Source organism: Hirundo rustica, chromosome 2, assembly GCF_015227805.2.
Source record: "Hirundo rustica isolate bHirRus1 chromosome 2, bHirRus1.pri.v3, whole genome shotgun sequence".
NCBI lineage: Eukaryota > Metazoa > Chordata > Aves > Passeriformes > Hirundinidae > Hirundo > Hirundo rustica.
Genome location: NC_053451.1, coordinates 55,870,322 through 55,895,099, shown reverse-complemented (window position 1 = coordinate 55,895,099; position 24,778 = coordinate 55,870,322). Strand labels below are relative to the sequence as shown.

Below are 24,778 nucleotides of genomic sequence, written 5' to 3'. Positions count from 1 at the left end.
AGAGGTCACCAGGGTCCAGGACTCTCCTCAAAGCAAGTCTGATATAGTAGAGTCCTTGGGTTTTGGCAAATTTAAGATATTTCCAGAAGCTAAGATTCTACAACCTTTTCAACTCCAATATTTAACCACCCTTATGTAGAAAATACTTTTGCTAATATTTAACTGGAATTTCTGATACTCCGGTGTGGGTCTGTTGCCCCTTATTCCACCACAGAGCAGCTCTGAGAACTCTGTTTTGTCCTCACCCTCTCATTTAGCAGCTTCAGGCAGCAGTGAGATCTGCTTGAGTATTTTCTCCTCCAAACTGAACAGATCCATTTCTCTTCTCTTGTGCATATAAGCTCCAGCCTGTACATGTCTTGGTGGCCTTTTGCTCCAGTACATTGTGTCTCACACTGGGGAGCCCCAGACAAGATACAGCATTCCAGATGTGTCTCACCAGTGCCAAGCAGAGGGTAATAATCGTGTTTCTCCATCTTGTCTTTGGAAGCCAAATCTAACCCAGCTGTTTTGGCACAGGACTGCCTGTGTCCCTGCTGCAATGCCCTGTGATTGCCATTTTCCTGGGGTTGCTGTGCATTCATCTGGGCAAGCTCAATGTCTGTGTGGCAGGGGCTGTCCTGGCCTTGTGTCTGTGCACTGTGCTTCACCCACGTGTGTCCCTGCACACCACCATCACTTAACACTGACAGACTGCTCTCCCTGAACTCTTCCTCTTCATGAATGTTTTAAAGGATGTTTTATAATGCATTATTAGTAAGGCTTTTAAAATATTTTATCTTGGAACCTTGAAGATGGGGAATTGGAATAAATAAGAGCACAACTGAGCTTAGCATTTCTCAAACCTAGTGGAAGAGGACAAGCCATGATCCTGAGGGTTCAGGTCCCTGCCTAGCCCCATCCAGCAGCAGCAGCAGTGGTGCCCAAGGGCAGGGTCTCTTCTATCATGTACATCTTGTCTATGTTGCCTTGTCACCCTTCCTATCGTGACCTTCTCCAAAACAAAAGACAAAAATCACCTCATACACAAAGCCTGGAGAACTACTCTTCCAGTGGTAGGAAAATGTTTTGAATGGATTATCCCATTCTCTTTGTGTCACTTCACTCAAAAACATACATCTGACCCTAAGGGAATCATAGATCAGGAGGGTGAAGCCCTCAGGACAAAAAATTTCTGTCTCTGTTCTTGTACTGTACCTGCCAGACTGAGGTTTCACGCCCGTCAGGACAGTCTCACCAAATAATCAGAATTACAGCAGCATTCAGAGTACCCTCCCTTGGTGCTTGGCACATGAAAGCTGCACAACTCCTTGATCAGCAGTTTCTGCACAGTTTGAAGGAATGCAGCACTTGAGTGTTCATGTCAAACTTTTCAAAGAAACTGAAAGAGGATCAAATGAAGTATTTTATTGAATTCTAAATATGGAGTGGGTTTTTTTGGTGTTTTTTTTTTTTTTTTTTTTTTTTTTTTTTTTTTTTTTTTTTTTTTTGTTTGTTTGCATGCTTCTTTTCATCAGAAGAAATTTTTGAAACAAAAAGCCCATGGCAAATTAGAGGGATGGAATGCCACATTTTGAAAGTGCCAAAATTGAATATTCCTGCTTGGAAGTTTGCCTCATCCTCTCCATCATGAACCATTTTGGGATTTTGATATAAAACTGTCACATTTTTCCCTGGACCTGATGCATATTTTTTTGTTACAGAGTCCAATATTTTTGAAAAATGCCAATAGAACATTTTGCTAATCTGTCCATATAGGATTGGCACACAAAGAAGAGTGCACTTGGTTTTGTAAACTCATAGTTCATGGGGACTAGCACTAAATAGAAGAATCAGTTACATCAAAATGGCAGGCTTAAAAATCTCATAGATGATGGTAAGCTGCCCACTGCAATGTCACAGGAAATTGTCACTAAAGTATTCACAAACACATCTGCAGCACTGCAACACATCTTCTCCAAAGCCATATCTGTCCCTGACATCAGAGATTGCCATAAAAAGCAAGAGAATTCAAAGCAATATTTAGTGGCTATTTCCTCTGTGAAGCTTCACTTTCTCTATAGCTCTTCTGTTCTCATAATAATATGCTGAAATCTAGTCAGAATATTTGAATCTTAGAGAAACAAAACACAGCTGAAGTAGCTGGAAGGCGAAGAGCTCGGGAGGCAATTTCCTCTGATTCATCAGGAGACAAAGGAAGAGAGATAGCTGTGTTTGTGTTAATAACAGTGGAATTGCCTCCCTCATGCCATTGCCCCGATATTTCTTTAGCTCTTGCTGTCATGCCTCATCTCACAGCCCCCCACCTCCTGTGCTCTCAGACACAGCCAGGCTGGATATGTCCAGGGGAGGTCACGGCAGCACCTCCTGCCATCCCCATCCTGTGGCACTTCCCTGAGCAAAGTGAGGCCGGCAAGTTGAGCTGCCCAGCCCCACATGGGTATTCCCATCACATCTGCCAGCTTCACCATCAAAGTCTTGTTTTCCTTACTCTGAGCTCTCCCATCACCCCCATTAAGAATCAAGCTGACCTGATACTTTCTATGACCACATCCCTTGGGTTGGGGTCCCCCACTGAAGGGAAGGATGGCCAGGAAAACATTGTCAAGATCTTTCACTGACAGCACCTGGTGGGACCCAGTACCCTGGGCAGTTCTGCAGGGTGCTGCAAAAGAGATGACGCCTTCCCTGTAGGATCGCCTTCCCTGTAGGATCATCTCGGGAAAAATGGTTTTATTTGCACATCTGTAACTCCCCAGGTAGAGGCAGAAGTCAGAGAGTGCAATGCCACCAAATGAGAATGAAACTGTGTCATACTGCAAAACGTCGACTAAATTAATTCCCATTGTAAGACCCCTGCACATATCTCAAAAGGTAGAGTGTTGTGTACACAAGGCTAGAGATAACATCTGTACACAGGCATTGCAGTGGAATTTCTGCACCACAGCAGGTCTGGAGAGAATACTGTGTAAATAAGAGTTTAGTCAGCCTCTGCTTACCATCGCAATCTTCAGGATATTTGTGCTTGTAGAGGGAATCTTTCCCTCTAAGCAATGCCTGCTTGATCCTCTGGGATTTATAATCCCTTAGTTTAATAGTCCACTGCAATGGAAGGCATCTGACGGTGCCTCGACTTCGTTTAGATGTGACTTTCTGGCAGGACTTTCCAATGCAATAGCTGATGTCAGGAGCTGTCAGACCCACAGTCCAGCAGGGACTGGGGTCTCCAATAAAGCATCACTGCAGTATCCCCATTTTCTTGGGGCACAGGGACCTGCTGGCACCACAGGTGCTGTGATGCTCACAGCTACAGCTTAACACCACCCACCAAGGGCAGGCTGGGCTGGTGGAGTCCACACCTCCTTAAAAGCTAGAGAGGCAGATGTATAGGTATGCATATATTTACAGACTCAAACAGAGCAGTGTGCGTATTATACACACAGTACTGTTGTTATTATTACACACATTATATACGTTCATGTACATAACATAATGCAATAGAATATATATCTCTCCAAAAAAACCAAACACCTTTATGGACTTTAATTGCCAAACAAGCCAGTAGGTTGTTTCATCTGTTTATTAAAAGTAAGCAGGTTGTTTCATCTATTTCTGCCATTGCAGCTGTGTCCAGAGAAGGTCTCCAAATTCTGAGTTATGACCACAACCCTTGTAGAGAAAACAATCTCCCAAAATACCTCTGTTTCTGTATTTTGCACTTTGAAAGATGTTTGGAAAGCAATTGGTGCCTGTAAATCACACAGAAGACTCTTGAGTGGTCTCCTGTTGTGCACCTCTTGTGCTTGTTGCATCCTACCAGCCCCGTAAGCACTGGCAGAGCCAGAAATACTCATCTCAGCAGTGTCTTTCCATTTGAAGGGCTGCATCCAAAAGCCTGGGTCTCACCGTGGATATGACACTGGCTCCAGCTGAGTGGCTGATTACCTCTCTGTAACATGCAGTGGCATTAGCAGGCTTATAGAAATATATGGCAAATATGTGATGATCCAGGCCCCAGAGAATATTCGCTCGGCCTCAAGGTTTTAAAGACCATGCTAGTTCTGCAGGTGCAGCGATGAGAACCAGCTGCCTCTGCTTGCACCCACAATAGCACCCACAATTGAGAATGGACCCCATTTATTCTGGTAAGCTAGACAAAAATTACATCTGTAACACGTAAGCATAAACAGCTTAAGAGGGGTATGCAGAATCAGACTACCAACCTCTACTGCTGGGATTTAAAACCTGACTTTGGCAGGTGCCAGTGCCTGGGCCACAGAGCAGACAGGATGCACAGCTGAGGAGCTGGAGTCCATGAATGCTCTTCAGAAAGCCTGGCACTTCAAGAGCACAGCAATTACACTAGGCAGTAAAGCAAAGCAGCTCCAGCCATAAATCACGGTCTTTAGTGTGTGTACTGGGACCTGTGGCGTGAGACACAGGAAGTGGTCTGAAGTTAGACTGTCTGACAGCACAGAAATCCCCGATTAACTGCCAGTAGTTCTGTCTTCTCATGCTCAGGAAGAGTAAGGGACTCATCTGACAGCAATGCCAGGGATTTATTGGGTTTGGCTCTGGGTAACACAGAGCTGACGTTACTGCTGGCTGTGGGTTTGATTTCTAACACTGCAGCAAACTGCAGGTAGAAACATTTTTCCTCATTTTGGCTCACAGGACCCGATCCTCTCATCCACACAAAGGACTATTGGCAGGACGGTCTCTCCTTCTTCATGTCCTGCAGCGCAAAAGGGGAGCCCCAGCTCTGCTGCCTTTTGTCCTGCCCTCTGCAGCAGCCAAATATTTTAGCAGAGATGAGAAAACAGCATTTCTAAGAGGACGCAAATAATGCATAAATAATCCATTGGCCCATAAATGTAGAACTAAAGGTCATAGTCACAATGCACCCAGTCAAACTGCTGTAGATTTAGAGGAGAAAAAATTCACAATTATTCTGAGCAAGTTGTACTGAGGGAGAGCTGAGAAGCTCTCTGGTGTCTCCTCGCTACCCTGACGGAATAAATTATCCGTCTATTACGCTATTATTACTATTACATTATTATTACTATTACGCTATTCAACAGAGCCTCTTATATATGCTGCACATCTAGATATCTTAATGTTATGTTAAGTCAAAGGTAAAAATGCATATACTCACGGAACTGTCAAAGCAACAAGTACGGAAGCAGAAATTTATGATAAAGAAAATAAAGAGATAAAGGAATGTTAATATTGTTTATGAAGAGAACATGGAGAATGAGAAAGATGCCAAGGAACAATGCGGTCAGCACTGACCCTGCTGAGGCACAGTCCTACCAGATGCCTTAAAAACCTCTTGCCTGTGCCCTGTCCATAGGCACCTTGGCAAGAAGATGCTTGCCAGGATGCATTGTCCCCACGTGCCATTTCTGGGGCCTGCCAACCTGCGTGTCTGTGGCAGTACCTGCAGTCAGAGAGGAGTGGGCAGCAGGGGCACTGACTCCAGCTCTCCCAAGGATTGGATCAACTTATATTTGAGAAAGTTTTTCTTAATTTTCCCTTTCTATTTTTAATTTTTATTGAGGTGTGTTATAGTGTGATCTGGTCAAGTGTTGCTCCTACATCTCAGGGAAGTCTGATCTCAGGGATGGCTGCGGGGCTGAGGGAGGAGGTTGACTCTATGTCTCTCCACTTCTCCTCACCCACTCTTGTGTCTCTACCCCTGCCTACTGCAGGGAAGCGATGGTTCTTGGGGCACCCTGCAACTTCCTCCTCCTGCTTCCTTCCTAACTCCCATACAGGATGGGGTTTTTTCCATCAGAGGTTTGGTTTTCATCTCCCATGTGAAAGGGAAACCAGGAAAGGAGAACAGCAAATTTGAGTTCAACAAGGATACATGGGGGATAAATGGTTAAGCAGACCTTATAGCCCCCAGAAAACCTTTGCCCCCAACAAACCCTGCACAGGTGTCACAGAACAGGTTTACCTCTTTGGGCAGGAATATCCAGGAGACTCCTTGCCACAAGGACCAGGCAGAGATCTGCTGGCTGAGGGGTGCCTGGGGCACCCTCTTTGTCCTCAGTGTCCCTGGGTGCTGTTGGGACTCTCTTTCTCACTGTATGGCTGTTGGCCCCCCACCCCCACATGTTCCACTGGGGATTCATTGGGTTCCATTTGGGTTCTGTTGGGATTCTATGGGGATTCTGTTGCCGTAGCTCCCACATTGCCGTGCCACGTTTCTCAGTCAAGGAGGTGGGGGCTCCTGCCAGCATGCAGCCCTTCCTGGGTATTTTGGTGGGGCTGTGGGAGATTGGTCAGGGCTGGGGGATAGAGGGGACAGGGACTGCAGTGGCAGAGAATCTGTGAGATCACATCCAGGGATGTCATGCCTGCCTGGCAGGCTGGAAGCGGGACGCCAGCCCGCGAGCTTGTCTGGAGGAAGAATTATACTGCCAGCACCTGAGGCACCCTGCCCCCGGCAAGCCCTGAGGGGAGGTGGGTGTGCTGCCCTTCTGTGCTTCTCCAAAAGGAGAGCCTGGGTATCTCAGGGTCTAAGTCCTGCTGGACAGGTTCCCCTCAAGTGCTCCTTGCTGTTCTTTTTGGCTGTGTCCTGCATCTTGAGCCTTCTCTGGCATGAGCTGCCCCCATGGGCCACAGAACACCAACATCCTCACCCCATCCATCTGCTGGGGCATGGAGAGTGTCAGTAACCCCTGCTGTCCTCAAAAAAGAGCTCTCCTTGTGGGGTTATTTCTTTTGTACATGTGTCCCTTTTTCTACCATCCAGAGGTGAAATGAGACAACTTATTTCTGGCAACGGAGTGTCTGAGCTGAAAGGTCTTGGGGAAGTTGAAAAGGCTAATGACTTGGGCAAAAACTGCTTCTGCATTTCTCTCAGAGATTTCTGGAAAGGAAAGGAAAGGAAAGGAAAGGAAAGGAAAGGAAAGGAAAGGAAAGGAAAGGAAAGGAAAGGAAAGGAAAGGAAAGGAAAGGAAAGGAAAGGAAAGGACAGGAAAGGAAAGGAAAGGAAAGGAAAGGAAAGGAAAGGAAAGGAAAGGAAAGGAAAGGAAAGGAAAGGAAAGGAAAGGAAAGGAAAGGAAAGGAAAGGTTAAAAGGGAATGCTTGCCTGAGTCCTGCTGTGAGATATACTGGTGCTGTCAGGAAGTTGTGGCTCCATCCTTGCTTCCTCCAGCTGTGCTTTACCCTCTGCAGTCAGTTCCTTTAAGTCCCTCCATCAGACTCTGTGGGGTATTTTCCACTCTAGTGACTGCGTTCATTGTGGACCCAGGGGTTGGTCTCACAAGATTCAGAGAGAGGAATTTGCCCTGTGCTCAGCAGCGTTTTGGTGTTTTAAAAAATGTTTTAAGGGGATGAATGAAAATGGGTGAAACAAAAAGCCACATGACCAGGTCAGCTGTTATGCAGCTGGGCTGCCTGCTGAGCCCTCTGCTTTCTGTGTCCTTCAGCTCAATGCCACAGCCCGATTCTCCTCATGATGGGACAAGCCATAATAATGGAACCTAGAAGTAACAACTCAGCCGGTGGGACTGGAGGACTTTTCCTCCTCCTGGATCCTGCTGCAAAGGGTGGAACAAAAACACCAGATGATGGTCAAAGATGATATCTGGGGCCAGGGGCAGTGCTCACCTCCTACACAGAGAGTTGTGATGTCAACTTTCATCTTGTGTTCCCAGTATTTCCTTAAGGGCATGGAAGTTTCTTATGCAATGGTCCTGTCACACATGGGCATTTCCCATTGCAAAACGAGGAGTGGTTTTGTGGAGGCAGGGTATGTTCCCTAATATACCATTACTTAAATCAAAATCATTTATTTTGCAGAACACACCTCTAATACACTATAGATTTTATAATTCATTTTAATTTCTCGCCAGGAAAAAGTCAATTCCTGCATGGCAGGGAAGCCAGAGGTAAGAATACTTTAGTCTGCTCAGCAAACAGGGACCTATTTTTAATCCAAAGGCCCTCTGTTAACTCTTGCTTATTTAGTGTAAAAACAGGATTTACTACTCGTACAACTTAATCCCCTTTTTATATTTGCATAGGGATTCTGCAGCCTGTGTATGAACAATTTTTGAGATAAGAGAGGGAAGGCCTTGGGAGTCAAAGTCATTGTTTTTGCATGAAGTATTCAATGCTAAACATAAATATTGAGAGGACTGAATTCCTGTGCACTTGCAGACTTCACTCTTGTGCTCCTGAGGAGTTTCACTTTATATCCAATTATTAAGAACCTGGTTGTAAGTGAATGCAGAAAAAATACAGGCAGCCTTTACAGGCACTTACTCAGCTTCTCTGTCCCGTTAAAAGGAGGGAGATTATAGACAAAACAGAAGCAAAGGTGGTATACTTCTCATCTCCCTCCAGACTGTGGCTAAGGAGGGAATGTGCCAGGCAGTAGAAATCAAGCCCTAGGGAAGGGACTTTCTCCAGTGGTGACCTCGAAGGAGACTGGAGTTGGAGTTCCTGTGGTGCGCATTCATCAACTCTGCTCATTGTAATTCGCATGATTTACGTTCTCACAATCATGATTAGGTGGCGAAAAAAAATGATCTACATGCAGGCTGACTTCAGAAAGCGACATTCTTTGTCCAAATCCAATCAAGCCCCGCAGCATGTGGTCCTTTGGATTTAGCATTAATTTTAATATGTGTGTCCCTGAAAATAACCCTCCTCGCTTTGGAAACCTCAGAGATTTAGAGACTCTCGGGCAAGAACTGGGCAGAAATTTATGTCTGAGAGCTGTCGTTCCTTTCTCCAAAGGCAGTTTTCCTGGAGTAAAGAATGGGATGAACTGGCATTAAATTAATTTTTAAAATGTAGTCGGAGACAACTTGGTGGGGAAATTTTCTTCTCCAGACATAAAATGGGGTCCAGAGGAACACCACCAGAATGGCTTGTGGAGTTGCTGTGATCTCAACAGTGCATTGCACTGAGCAGCAGACTTTTGCTTTACTGTAGGCAGTGTAATCAGATTAATTTTCACTCTTTTGCTCCTAATGGCTGTGATAAGACTAGCAAAATGTCTCCAACTTTGGATGTAAAATCCCCCAAGCATTTGATGTTGTTGTGACTTCAACAGCCAAGGTTTTACACTGAAGTCTTCTTGCTGCTGCCTCTCAAAGCTTTTCAAGGTAGTCAAGTAACAGTCTGATTTTCTCCTGCTGACATGCTTGGGCTGTTCTTTTCAAGTAAGACCAGAAACCAGCAAACTGCATGGGCAAAATAAAAAACAGTTAAACAGGAGGATAAATCCCCAGGTAACATCTCTCCATCATGGCTTTCTACATCATCTTGCTGTATCAAACTTCAAAAGCAAATCTTGCCTAATGAGCAGGAACTGTCTGTGGCCAGTCATCCAGGCAAATGGCCCATGGGTACAGGGGAGGAGGAAATCAGAAGAAATCTGTTACTTAACTACTGGAGTCTGAGAAAATGAGCTCACACCCAAAACTTGTGTGAGTTCAATCAGACAGACAAATGAGCAAGAACATTTTTATTAGCATGCTACATACCTAATAACATTTTTGAAGCCATTAGCCAGCCACACTACACCAATGACATCTTTCCTATGCTCTTGAGTGGTTCTCCCACCCTACAATTTTTCTTCCTATGAACAAAAAGCTGTAGTGCTGATTGCAAGGGGCAGATACCTAATTATAGGGCTTGTTATTAGTGGAGTCTGGGAAATCAAAAGTCTGCAGTTCATATGATATAGAGAATGATGAAGTGCCTCAAATCACTAATGTGATTCAAAGTAGGGTCTCAGAATCTGCACATTTATTTTCCCCATTAAATCAGTGGGAAAGCCTATTTGCAGCAAGATTTGGAAGGCTTTCCACTTCTTTTTTTTTCCTTTTGCCAGAAAAAAATTTTGAATGTTCTCCTGACATCTTTATCCCATCAGTCTGTCAGTCAGTCTCACAACGTCCTGCATGCAAACCTTTCAGGATGCTCCATAATCTAGCGTTTAATAAATGTCTTGGAGGAACACAATGTTTGACAACACCTCAAAGGCTTGAAATCCTGCTGTATGCAAGAACAGCGCAGCAAGCTACTGGGGAATGCTGTCTCTTTGCTACCCTTGGAGCACGTTCTTGGCTGATCACAGCACTACAGGCTTCTTGTCTTTTGGTGTGGCTGGTGGGGAACGACCTTGGGAAAGGATGGGAGTGGAGCTGTTTCCAGTTGGCACACGCCACTGTCCCTGCTAAGCGTCTGCTTTATAGTCACACTCAAACCAGATATATTGTACAGATTAAAATGGGGAGAGAGCCAGAGAGAAAGGAAAGCCTTCAACAGTAAAGATGTGAAGTGGTGGAAAACAAGCACTTCTTACTCTGTTGCTGAAGGCTTCCTATAGCTAACAAGCCATTAAATTTTATGATCAAGTTCTTGGAGTAGTACTGTTTGGTTGTTTTTATGCTGCTGTTGACTGCAGGTTGTTTTAGACTGTTTCTGACTCCTCTCCCCTCCTTCATTTTCATCCCTTCCCCTTGCCCAGTTTTGTGAGATATTTGGTCCTTTGAATAAAGCACACCTCTTCATTTTTCATGGGCTGGTTTTCAAGTCCAGTGTCTAGCTCTTAAGGATAGCTCATCAGGTGGAGCTGATCTCATTTTGTGGTGATGTAAAGCACATATGAGCTTTTATTTTTCCAGTGCATGTTGCTAGAAATTTCTGTGCTGGCACTGACTAAGTTAGTTAATGTTGCATCCTCATGGCTTGAAATACTGGACTCCAAAATCCCTGGTTTCTTACATGTGGTATACGTGGACAGAAAACTTGGTATTTCTTCATGATTTTCATCTGGGGGAAAAATATAGAAGAAAGGGCAATTTCTAATTCCAGGGTCCTAAATTTTCACAGGAAAAAACATAGATCCTCCAACCCTTCTTCCTTCTCATACCCTCTTTTGGGACTAATATATCTTAGACTAGTTCTAATCTTTGAACAAACCCCAGAGGAGACACAGCTTGTAATCAGCAGCCAGACATAAAGTCATTAACAACAAAAGTTTAAAAAAAAAAAAAAAAATAGACCATGGGGAAAAAAGAATAACAGTACATTTTTGAAATTTCATGGAAGAAACTAGATAGTGATGTGCAAATGCATTAAGTAATACCAGAGCAATTTGATTTAGAAGGATGCTACCTAAATACTGTGAAGCTTAGTCCTTGTAAGTTTTGGGGGAAACCCAGGGCAGGCTCTTGGAAGACAAGCAATGTGATCTTGATGTTGCTAATAAGCTGGTGACTGTGGAATTCAGAAGCAGCTACAAATTATATAAGGAGTTTACCAGAAAAATTGAGTAGGGGAAGAGAGCTGTGAGCAGAGAGAGAAAGAGAGAGCTATAAAATTATGTTTCAAGGATTCTGGTTCTCTTTGATATAATATGTCAAAAGCTGGAAATATCCAGTCATGGGCTGTAAACAGCTTTGACAATCTGATTGATGTGTGCATTAACTGAATTTGTGACATAAAATATATGATCCTTCAAGTGCTTATTTTTCCCTATGAAAATGATTACCACAAGCACTTTGTACTGTGACATGTATGTGAACTTGTACCCCTGATTTCTCAGACACAGTACAAAAGATGTCAGTATAAGGAAGAGCTGCTATCTCTATCATTTATTTTAAATGTATTTGCAAATGACAAGGCATTTAAAAGAATTATCTTTTTAATAAACTTCTTCTTCCAACCATATTTTAGTTCTTTTGTTAACCATCCCTGCTTTTCTTTACTTAGGAAGTTTTGCAGGGATTCTCTTGTTTGGGGAAAAAAAAAGGTTGCGAGCTATCACTTCACAGGTATTGATATTCCATATGCATAATATGGAAGGAATGCTGTTTCAGATTTCTGCGAATGCCTGTGCTTCCATTCTGTGTTTTCCTCAGGAAGAACACAGGCATTCCACAGAACAATAATAGTTTCACTTGACATTGCCATTTACCTAAATCTGAGAAGCAGTTTCTTTAGCAGTTTCTTTAGTTTTCTCCCAGGAGATCTGCAGCTCATCCCTTGCCATCACCCAGGTATGGATGTGTGTCGATGGCAGCTGTGCATCAAGGATGATGGGTTTCAACAATGAGGCAAGCAATGTCTGATCTTGTTTGTTCAAGTGTGTTTATTGCATCTGAATTTTTGCCTTTAAACAGTACTGCCTGGGTTTTCTCCAAAGGAGGTAATATGGGGGCTATGTGTAGATATAAACGGAGGTGGCTGGCTATGGTTTCTAAGGGCTCTGTCTTTGGTGGGGTGGAGCTGATGCAAAGAGAAGGAAAAAACAAAGACAAATAGTCAGGCAGATGTCTCATTATTTGCAAGAGATCATCCACTATCACCAGAAAGAAAGTCATTTCTCTGAGGGGTGGGAAGGAAATTTGACCTCTAGAAAGATCTAGACTTCCAGTAAAAAAAGAAAGCCCCTTTTTTTTTTTTTTTTTTTTTTTAAGCTTTATTTTTTGCAAGCTTTATGAGCGTTGAAGGCTGGAAGTTAGCAAGGCTGAACCTAGTCAATGAGATTGCAGAGTACAGCAGATAATGGTATCTTTGATCAATCAGGCAAAGCAGATAAAGATGCACTGCAAAAACTGGCCTGTGAGTCACAGATATATCTCTTTTTCTGTCATTCAGCAATTCTTGGGATGAGACTTGGAGAAATTCATCAGCATTGAGGTGGAAGGTGAGGGAGATATGAGCTGACGGCATGTACCTTGTCTGAAAGACGATGGCAGGCTACAGTTTAGTCATTTCAGATGAGGCTTCCCAGGTCACTGGAGTGCCCCTTTCTGCCTCAAAAAGTGGTGTTGAGATGCTGTCCTCTTATTAGTGTCAGGTAGAAGTCTTTGCTAGAAATAGAAGGATGGTCTCCAGGTACCTTGTTAGATCCTGAAGATGTGACAATCCCAGCAGCAAATAATACAAAGAATTTCATGGCTCTGGAAAAACTTTGCTGTCTCATGAAAGGAGGGCTGACAGAGATCCAGCGGCCAGAACAACTGCACTTATCTGTGCAGTTCAAATTTGTGAATAAATATACAACCAGGCACACTTTTAGAGGATCAATTGTGCAGCTTTCTACAAGCTACTAATGGCAAGTTAGCTTTAGGCAGAAATTAGTTGCACTTTGCTGTCTTTCTATTATAAATTCAGGAACCAGTGTCCTTGGTGTTCATCCATTCCACAGCGGTATCTGATCTGTGATCACCTGAAATGCACTGACAAGCAAAGCCAGTAAATCAAATTCCTGACATCCTGTCTATGCAGAAAGTGACTTTGGTAAGACAGGAAGGGTAACATGTGCACGATGTGTAACATCAGTGTTTGTGTTATGCAAAACAGCGCTGCAGTTAATGGTCTGGCGGCCATATACTGTATGTTTATGTTGTACAGACAGCTCAGATGGATTATGGTTTCTGCCAAAATGCTCAGGTTAAATACCATGCAAAATATTTTAATGGGCATCGCGTGTATCTGCCACCTCACCCCTGCATGCAGGGGGAAAGGGAAGAGCTGTCCTTTCCCTAAGCAGAACAGGCTTAGCTTTGCTTCTTGTACAGCCAACTCTGCTCAGACCAGGAGTGCTCTGCTCAGACAGGGCTGGCAGCTCAGCCACAGAACATGAAATATGCTGTAAGAGACACCCTGCAGAAGAGACAGTGACCTTCACACTGTAAATCAGAGATACAAAGCTTATGTATGTGTAGGTGACCTCACAGGACACCACGTCAGAAACCTTGCACAGGGGGTGCCTGCATTGCTTGAGTGCACTGGGGAAGAGCTGGTCCTAGAAGGACCTTGGAGGAGAGCCGAGGGCCTGTGAAGGCTGGTAGCACCCAGCTGATGTGCAGAGGCATGGTCACAGCACCTTACACCTGGCCACAGAGGAAGGGTCACCTTCACCTTCGCTCTTCCCATCAGCAGTCTGGCTGCAGTTCACATCTAGTAATTCAGAGCATGGTTACAGCTTTACTGGGGGAGTGTCTCTGCCCATCTCATCACACGACTTGCCACACCTCAGCTTTTTTCTTGGACTTTGCTCACTGAATTATTGATGTTACCATAATATGAACATCTTTATGGTATTCATGCATTTACCTAGGTGGGATCTGTGCTTTGACTGAAATTTTTGGGGGCTTTTTCCTTCTGGATGGTTAAGAGTGAAATCTCTATAACAAGTAAGGAACAACAATAGTAATAAAAAGCAGTGTAATACTTTTAAAGCCCAATAACTCTGCACTTGCTCCTGCTGAGATACACCTTGCTATGAAGCTTATGTCACTAATGGGACTGTTCATTTCAGTGAGGCAAAGCAGCAGGGACATTATAATTAATAACGCTTAACAGGAAACAAGTTATTGTGCTTGGGGCAGAAGGGCAAAAACTGTTCTCTATTATTTTTTGAAGAGTTAATTCGTAGTAGGCAAAGATGAGCTGTGTTGAGCCAGCAGGTGCTGCTTTATGCCTACATTAATGTTAATGATATCCTCTGGACACATATGAAGACAGGTTAACCTATTTCTTTCTCATTGCATTTCTCTGGGTGGATGTGTGTTCTGGTTCCAGCTATTTTTTGAGTGCCCTTGCAGAGCACTTGAACAGACAGTGGCCCTAAATTTGCACAGAGGTTTGCAGGCAATCTTGGAAAACCAGGTAACTTTTGTAACTTCCATTCACCTCTGGACTGATTTTGCAGGTTTAAAGTTGAGAGATATGGGTGAAAGGAGCTGCTTTTCTGGCATAAAATCATTCCTAACGGTTACATAACATTTCTAAATTTGTCTGTTTAATTGTTCCTAGGTGCGCTTAACAATAGGACCTGGGTTCTAACTGTTTATTCTCTTATTTCATTGCTGAAACCTCTCTTCTTCTGGCATACCATTAAAAGAGCACTCTGGCACCAATTTAAACCCTGGGATGAGCAGATGTTAAAAGTGTGTTCCTCTAAGCAAAGTGTGCCATGGCCCATCAAAGCATGATATGTGCTAGAAAAGGTAAACCAGTGCTCCACAGAGATTGAAATGATCTCGTTTCAGTACCACTCCACATTTAAGTTTAGTTATGAGCCTATATTATCTTTTTTTTTTTTTTTTTTTTTTAATGTGCTTTTCACATTTCTAGTTGGGCAAAATTACACTGTCTAGCACTAAGCTTCAGACATCCTTCAAGATATTTATATCTTTCATAAGATGCTTGCTTTGCATAAGCCCATCAGCTCCAGTAAGAACCTGTGTGCCGCTGTAGCAGACAAAAATGCTGTGGAAGGATAGTCCTGGGAGCTGAGTGCAGAGCTCTTTGCAAAAAACCTGGTGAAAGCACTGCCATTTGAGATGCTCACTGGGTAAAGATTAATTCTGAAAGCCAAATCTGATTTTTAATAAGATTACCAGATGGGTCCTGTGCCTTGTTAGAAGTCTGCTCCTGCAGATCTAGTGATACATTAAAAAAAAAGGGAGAACAAATCTTGCACACCTGTAAGGACTGAGATGTACTCAGCAGTGTTTGCCCATTAGAACATGGGAATAACTCTGAGTAAGCTATTTCAAAATTTCGTGGAAGATGACTCATAAGTAATCGGAAAGGGCAGAGGGAGAAGAGTCCATATAAAATCTTAGGATGCTTGCAGCACTGGTGCCACAGCCAGAGGTTCAGCTACTTAGATCATGGGACTCTCTTTGAGAAACCTGATCTCCTGGGAGTTGATGGGGCTCATCTGCCAGAGAAGGGGAAGAGTGTCTTTGCCCATAGACTTGCCAGGCCGGTGAAGAGGGCTTTAAACTAATGTTGCCAGGGGAGGGAAACCTCAATCCATCCCACTCCTACCAGTGTGATGCCAGAGCCAGCCAGAGATGCTCAGAGATTGGAGAGAGGTCACAGGTCAGCAGCAGAGCACCTGAAGGGCAGCACAGTGTGATTCCAACCACTCCAGACAGTAAGTCAGCTTAATGGGGGGGCCAGCTTAAATGTTCCCATCTAATGCAAGCAGAGTGGGGAATAAACCAGAGAAATTAGAGAGCTGTGCATGCCTGCAGGGCTGTGATGGGTGGGTTCTGTGACTGGAAAGTTGGAATGAAGGGATACAGGCTCTTTAGAAGGACAGGGTGTGAAGATGAGGAGGAAGTGTCACCCTCCGTGTTAATGACCAGCATGGAGCTCTGCCTGGGGATGGATCAGGTGCCGACTTGGAGCTTATGGGTCTGGATTAAAGGAAGAGCAGGGACAAGTGACATTACAGTAGGGGTCTGCTTCAGGCTGCCTGACCAGGAAGTGGGTTAGTTCCTCTACAGACAGGTAGGAGTGATCTCATATTCACAAGCCCTGGTCCTTATAGGGAACTTCAACCACCCTGATATCTCCTGAGAGAACAACACAGCAGGACATAAACTATCCAGGACATTCCAGGAATGCACTGACAATAACCTCCTTCTCCAAGTGAAAGAGGAGCCAGTGAGGAGAGGTGTTAATGTCGGACCTTGTTTCCACCAACAAGAGCATCTGGTGAGAAGTGTGAAGCTCAAGGGCAGCCTTGGCCACAGTGACCACAAAATTATGGAGTTAGAACACTCAGGACATTGAGGAGAGCACACAACAAACTTGTCTGGCCTTTGAGAAAACAGACTTTCATCTCTTCAGGGATCTGCTTGGTAGAATACCCTGGAAGGATGATGGACCCAGAAAAGCTGGTTAATAATCAGGGATCCCCTCCTCCAAGCTCACGAGTGATGCATCCCAACAAAGAGGAAGTCAGGCAAATATGCTGGAAGGTCTGTGTGCCTGAACAAGGAGCTCCTGGACAAACTTAAGTACAAGATCTGGATGTCCAGGTTCCTTGATAGTTCCTCGGATTTTTTACATTGGTTTTGTGATTCTTCATGTAGTGTTGTTTACAGTAAATGCTCTAGAATGTCCTAATGGAATACTGTTTTTTAAGGTGATTGCTTTCTCTTCTGTAGAGGTTTTAAAATAAAATGAAATGGTTAGACTCCTGTTAAACAGATCCTTATTAAAGTAGGAGCTAGTCAGATAATGACTTAAATTGGAGCTACGTGGCCATCACATGTTATTTGATAAGCATTCCATTATAATTAAGAAGTGGCTAATAGACAATTAATATACAGGATTACACATTTAGCTAATTAGATGATTTAAATTTTTTTTTGTTAGATTAAAATGTACAGGAACCCATAAATCACTATTAGACATTGTTTAATAAGCCTGAAGCCTTAATTTTCTCCCTGTCAATCAGGAATGGAGCCACTGACTTTTCCTCTCACCCAGAGAGACTTGTCACAAGAAGAGCTGCTCTATGCTCAGAACGAGCTGAAACACCCCCAGCTCCCAAACACTGCACCTGTTTGCAGGACCTCAGAGCTCAAGTGCAGTCAGCAGAGACCTAATCAGAACACTGGGGAGGGCTGAAGCATCACTTGGCTGACAAGCCACAGCGGGCTCAAGTCTGTTTGCTGGGCACTGGTGCCTATTGCTGTTTGGGGTTTGTGGATATCAGAGATCAGGGAAAGCATGTCCCGCTCAGCCTGCTGGCAGACCTGCCTCTCAGGGTGTCCCAGGGAGCCCATGTGGGATGCCCCACCCCACGCTCACACGTGGCACGCTGAGGTGACCGTACCTTTCCAAACTGTCCCTATGTACAGAAGGGCCAGAGAGCTTCTCCAGGAGCAATGCCAGCTCTGCCCCTCTGCCCTCAGGACAGGAACAAGTGCACCACTGATCATTTCTTCTAGTGTTTATTCAACAGTGAGCCATGGGCTGTTCCAGCAGCATGGAGTGCTCTGTGAATTTTGATCTGTTCAGAGAGAACTAGGAGAGTGACATGGTAACTGGGCTGGCTTTTGTTGGCAAGGCTCACAGAGGTACAACATGCAGGAACAGCATTGACAGGAAATGGCTTAGAGTTAACCAAGAGACTGCACATGGGTTTAGATGATTTTGTTTTTAAATTTTCATAGCTAAAGTACAAAGCAAGCAAAGTGAGAATGAGGTCTAAGGTAGAACATCACAAAGCCTGACATGTCTGTAAGATGTCACTCACTAGCAGTAGTTAAACATTTTGCTTCACCCTGTAAACCATGTGTGTATTACAATCAGGGGCATAAATAAGAGAGGCATGTAGGGCTCCTTTGCTGTCATAGTTCAAGGCACGTTATAAGGAAGAACAAAATTCTCTTGACAGCTTGCATCAGAACGTCAGCATCCCAAACTCATTGAGAAGCTGAGGAAATGATGACTTACCCAATGTCTAAAATAAAATTAGCATCAGAGGGAAGGTATGAAGGCTGATATTTCCACCTTTCATTTCAGCGCTCAGCTGACCCAGTGCTGACAGGAGAATGCAGGGATGGCGATTTGCACAACATTGTATGTTGTGAGGGTTACACTGAGACTCATTGGCAGCAGCACTGTGATAGTGTCCTTCGAAGGACAATTAGTCCAAATAGATGATGACATAAGGGTGTCACTCAAGCCATTTATCTGCCTGAAAAAACCTGATCTGGAGTTTTTCATTACTGATTTTCACACTGCTGACCGTCTCTTCCTGGGCAGAATACAATGCTGAGATAACAGCACCTCTCTCCAGACACTGCACTGCCTCAGAAAGTGAGAAAACATGATTTGTACTCCCTAACCAGTTACTGAGGTCAGGAGATGATTCAAGAGCACTCAGATATGCAAAAGTCCTTTTAGTGACGAGGTGGGATTCACATCCAGGCTAATGTCCTGGAGAAGAGTGGATGAGTGTGTGGCGAGACCAGCCTGCACAGACACAAGCAGAGGCTGGCATTTCAAAAGCACAGATATGTTTGGCGTGGTAAAAGGTGGCAGCAGACACTTTTGGTGTTATCAAATAAAGATTTGGGAATATAGCATGTTTTTTAATAAAAAAACCCCACACTGATTTTTTTGACTTCAGACATTTTACCAGATCTTCTATCCCAAAAGCAAAGGATGGAAAGGGCTGACATTTACCGCAGGTACATGCCACTGTCTGATAGAAAGGAGGCTGGTGTGGGGTCTTCAGGATCCTTCTTGCAAAACTTTCATAGCAGCAGTTCATACCTTGCTCTTTTCCCCAGCTTTCAACCCGTCACTGGATGGTGACCTCTTACACCCCAGCATGGAGAATATTATATGAGTGTGTCTGGAATCACACACTCTTTCCCACTGGATCCTTTCTAGAACCAGACAATCTCCAAGAAGAAGGACAGCAAAGGCAGCTGCGCAGCCTGGTATAAAGTGTAGGATGGGGAAAACCCTTGGTTCCAATTAATATTTAATTCTTTGTATAATGAAATATTTCTTGAGAAATTGAGTGGTCTGAAGCCATGGACAAAACACTTAGCTGGCAAGATAGTGCAAACCCTTCCTACAGAGCAGGGGTTACTTGTCTCTTGGCAGGGAGTGGAACACACTCAGAATTATTTCTGCCTTTGTAATCTTGTGAATGACACCTCAGTCCTTTTGAGAGTCCAGCTCAGAAATCAGTGTAGCTGCTATTGAAAATTCTGCTGTGAGCTCTTGCAGCATTTACAATTCTGATGTATGCATAAACACATCTGATGATACTCAGTAAATTTGATCCAAATGTATTGGCATTTGAATTCAAAATTTTCAGAAAAAAAAATGACTTGGCAGAAGAACTTAACAAAACTTTGAGGAAAACACTGCATAAGAAAAGCAAAGCGTTAGTTCTCCATGGTTCTGGATTAAGCAGGCTTTGCTTGCTGATCAGTCCTGTGCTGCACTTCTCTCTATTAATTCAGTTTCTAGTCAGCTCTTAGACCTTAAAATGTTCATCTGAGGTCACTTCCAGAGTCCACAGCCCCAGTTCTGCTGAAGTTCAGACTGGACATTTCAGTCACCTCTCCTGAAAAATGCCTGCACTGAGTAACACCCTTAAATTCCCATCTGAAGGCAGACTAACCACAAGCAGCCCATGACAAAATCTTCTCTTTTGAGGGCATTTTTCTGGTTTCCTGTAGAGGATCCTGGAGCTCCAATAAAGAAGGATGCTCCCTGGGGAGTTGCCATAGTAACCTGTGAGGTCTTTTTGTTGTCTAAGATTAAACATAAGCAGCGGAGCAATTACAGAGAAGGATTTTGTACCTCAGTTTATAATTTTCATGTAACACCAAAGCTGAACTGTACCTCCAAGTTCCTAAAGCAATAGCAGTCACCTTGAGGCTGATGTCAATTTGGTAATTTTCACTGGAAAAGAAATTAAATGCTGTATTTATTATTCAAGAACCCCGATTAGAAAAAAAATCTACTTCTGAAATATGTAGCAAATAAGAAAGACTTCATTAGAAATGTAAGGATGTGGAAGTGGAAATGGCTGCTACAAATAATATCTAAACCTGCAATACGTGAATGCCTTCTATTTTCTATTTTCTTTTTAAAAAGGTTGAGCTATAGTCTGCTCTTAAACTTATAGTCAAAGAAGAACTTCATGTTATCCTCATAAAATAACTTTAACCCTCACAGTGCATACAAGGAAGTGATTTTTGGACGTTATCAGTATCAGTTCAGCAACAAACAGAATTTGGAAATTCAGAATAAAAACAAAATTTGTTTTAAGAGGGTGTGATGGAGAAAGAATCCGTCCAAACTGTTCTCAGTTATGAGCATCAAAGGGAGACCGGGAAGCCCGGGTTCAGGAAAGGGCATGGGAGCCGAGCTAGCAGAAAGGTCATTTCCATGAGAAATAACCCAGAGGAGCAGTGCTGGGAAAAGTCAAAGCCATTCTGGTGAGGACAGAGGGGAAGGAGCGCAGAAGTGAGAGCATGCAGAGAGGGAACACCGCTGGCCCCGCTGGGAAGGTGAGCATGTGCTGGGTGTGTGATGTGATGCTGTGCTCCCGAGCAGCCCAGCCTGCCTTCACCTGGCGTGGCTTCCCCGCTGCTGGCTGCCTTGCCCATCCACCCAGCATTTCATGGGAGTATTCAGAGATGGGGGAAAAAATTGCGTGGGAGGTGTTGAAAACTTGAAATATCTCTCTAAAGCTTGGGTCGTTGTCTCCCTGGCAGTGCAAAAGAGCTGACAGAGCCGCTGTCAAGTTTAATTGTCCCTGAGATAATGTCCTTCAAAGTCATACTTTGTACACTTTGTTTATGGTGAAAATGTGCAATCGTACACTTCTGTTTATGGTGAAAATGTGCAATCTAAACACTTTGCTTGTAAGTGACTTTAGGAACTGTAGCTGGTTGTCCATGACAGGCATGTGGGTCTGGGCTTCTGATGCTGGATGTGTTCTGCATCTTCCCTGGATAATTAGGGGTCTGTTCCCTCCGTGGCTGATTTGCCCTCTGCCCCTTCACACCCCACTATGCCCCCATTTTGGGGCTTTTGGGGGAAAAATGGGACTGGGCACCCCAGTGGAATGGGATGTGTTGGAAAGGCTGCAGGGGGAAGGGTGTAAAGGAGGGAGCAATGCACGGCTCTGGACGTAGTGTAAGTGGAAAATGTCCAAAACAGAGTTTTGGGGCAGTACCTTTTTAGCAGAAGAATGATATTATGAAAACACAAGTCTGACATGAGATAAAGCAGCAGATTACATGGAAGGCAGCCCTGAAATTTGGACAGTAAACAGGTTATATAAAATCTAATATTATTGAAATCAGACCTATATTGCAATAGCCCTCTTCTAAATTAAGGAATTTTGGATTTTAAATGAAGCAGTAATTTTATGAATGTTTGGACAAGCTTGGGAAGGGCGTGCAGGATCCATCTACGGAGGCTGGCTCTCAGGAGTAACTTGGAGGAGTGATATTTGGACTTGCAGTGATGTTTGGTGGAAATGACAGGGAAAAAGGGAGAGTAACTGGTTTTGAAAAGGCAGCAATAGGACAGGGGATGCATAGTGTGATGGTGGAGCTGGAGGCTATGAGGGGCTTGTGCGTGGTGGTCACCCTCTGCTTAATGCTTGGGGTAGAGATATGAGGACAAGATTCGTGAAGGCAAAACTCTCCTCACAGACAGAAAGGCAGAACTGGGCTTTCCAAGGGACAGCAGGGAAGCAGGGAGACCTCAGCAGGGGGAGAGGAATACACCTGGGTGAAATTTGACAAGTAACTTTTTTTTTTTTTTTAACTAGTAAAAGGCACATTTCTGCTGTTCAAAACTCTGAGCAGAAATCCTGAAAATTCCAACAATTTGATTATAAAAAATAGTTCAACCTCAGATCCAAGAGCTTTATCATGAAAATCACATTAATTTAATTTTGGTTTAAGCTGCAGAAAACAAGATTTTCTTTGGCACAAAACAATAATTTTTGATTGCCTGGCTGGTCTTTTTTTTTTCCATGTGAAAGACTGAAATCCTTCATTTGCCCCAGTTCACTCATGGTTAGAAGGTGATTTAAGCTGCAATATTTTGGGTAGAGGAGAGGAGGGGAGAGTGTTCAACAGATAAGTCTGAGGTTTCTGTGTCTGAAATGAGAAGCATTAGAGGTTTGGCCCTGCAGTATGGATTTTAGAGATGAGTTTTCTGATGATGTGAAAAAGAGGCAGATGGACTGCAGGAAAAAGATAAGCAATCACTATTGCAGGGCTAGAAAGCAAGAAAAATAACAGACCTATCAAAGGATATAAAGAGGAAGAGTGACAAGAGAAATGAGAATGAAAGATGGAGAATTATCTATGGCTTGTGACAGTTTTTGGACCATGGTGATGGGAGCTTGTCAAAAAACCACACAAAGAGCAACAAAGCTGTCTCTGTCCTGATGTCCCAAAGCTTTGGTTTGGAGTTTCAAATGATCTGTGCATATTGTGGATTTTAAGATCAAAAAAGCAAAACTGCCACTGCATTTTTGTGGCATCCCGTGAACACAGGCTACTCAGCATTAGCAAGAAAAACTGCTATCAAAGCCAGATTTTTTTCTACGAACCTTTAAAAATGCTTTATTTTGAAAAGTTTGTTTCAGCCTCATAACAATTTTTGATGTGTTTGTGCATCGGTCATTTGGGAGCAGGCTATTCTGACGCAGAAAATATTTTTGCGCTTTACTCCCTCACAGGTCTGTAAAAATGAGGTAGAGACATAAAGGGAAAGTCCAGGTTTTTATAAGAAAGGTTTTAGTGCTGCCATAGTGCTGCTTTATCTACCAATGCCAATTTTCTCAACTTCTGTCAACTAGGTGTCTGGTGGATTCCTTACCTTTCAGCATCAAAGGGGCAACACGGTTAACTGTGAGAACTGATTTATTTGCTTGTTCCTGTCATTAATGTAGTTCAATTCTGATTTGGAATTTTGGCAGTAAATCTACACATTTGTGTTCCCTGTTCTTTCAGTCATAATCAAGCTTCTCCAGCCCTACTGTGTCAGCTACTCCTTGACAGTGGTCAGTGGCCTCTTGCAGAAGCCCCGGAAGAAGCCTTTTCCCACCATCCTCCTCAATTTGCTGAAGAAGGGCCATGTCTGCCTTTGATCAGAGGAACCAGAGCATGCAGCACATTGAGCCTGAGACAGACTGCATCACCCCTCGGGTGAAGCCAAGGGGTGAGGTATTTGTCTCTATTGATGGGAAATGGGTGAATGACATCTACTGCCAGCCACCCTTTCCTTCCCACCAGAAACTCTTCAGCAAGAAGGCACAGAATGAGTGGAGCACCTGGGAGGAGAACAGAGCACTCTGGCAGGAAAACCAGATCCTCTGGATCAAAAATAGGATGCTCTGGGAAGAAAACAAGGCCCTACAATATCTCCAGTCACAGAACAAATCTGTCCAGGTAATTTACACAGATGCTATTCAGCAAAGCATCAAGAGAAAAAATAAGCCACTTCCACTCTTCCATGAGAGGAACATGGGCTTTCAGTTCAGCCTGGGCAACAAAGCTCTCCAGGCAGTCCAGGAAAAGTATAAAATCTTTCAGGACTTCCAGCAGGAGAATAAAGTACTCCCGGTTACCTGGAAAGACCAAAAAGCCATCACGGTCCATGAAGAGAGCAAAGATGCCAGCTCAGATCTTCAGAGGAACACTGACACCATTGCAGCTGTGGAAAAGGGTAACCCTGGCCCAGTCCCCCAGCAGAAACATGAAGGTAAAAAGAAGAGCACTACTCCAACTCAGAATAAGATGGAGTCTGCCCCAAATATGCCGGGAAAGCATGAAATCCTCCAGGTTCTCCAGCACTTAGATGAGCTCCTCCACACCTTCCTGAAAATGAACCATCCTCCTGGGGAGAAACAATGCTGCCACAATCTCCATGATGTGAACAGATCCTTCCAAGAAGATTACAATAAACTGAAGCTGCAGCTGAATGCTGTTAAAAACACTGTGTCAGACATTACAGCTCAAATGGACATGCTGGAAAAGGAGATCATTGCCATCACTTCCCCAATGTATGAAGAAGCAGGGCAGAAGCTGGCAACTGAGCATCAGCTTGGAGACATGTGAAGCTTGGGGCTAAGAACTGCTAGTTCAGTTCTCTTCTCTCCTTTTTTCAGGAAACATAATAAAATCCCAATAGAGCCTGAAGACGTCTAGGGAACAAGTGTCTTTCTGAAACTTTCTAGCACTACTTAGATGGATTTCACCTTTATATGGTGTAGGTCATGGGTTTGCCTAGTGTCAGGAATTATGTTTTTTTTTTTCAAAGTTTCTGATAATAAGGCCTAGGTTTTCAGAAGGTAATTGCTTGAGGATCTCAACTCTGGTTACAATGTGGCAGCTTGTAGTCCAAGGACATGCTCACAGTCTCTGCTGAAAAAGCATTGATTAATAAAGGAGGATCCTCCTCGCAGACATCATGGTGGGGGCCACAG

The 24,778-nt window shown here is 43.8% G+C and overlaps 1 protein-coding gene across 1 annotated transcript; it reads left to right on the top strand.

Annotated features, from left to right (window-relative positions):
- The first annotated feature begins 23,316 nt into the window (after window positions 1-23,316).
- On the top strand, window positions 23,317-24,410 carry CBY2 (chibby family member 2). The gene has a single exon (XM_040056385.2). It carries the CDS (start codon window positions 23,427-23,429, stop codon window positions 24,408-24,410), a length of 984 nt encoding a protein of 327 aa, XP_039912319.1. The 5' UTR covers window positions 23,317-23,426.
- Window positions 24,411-24,778: the final 368 nt, after the last annotated feature.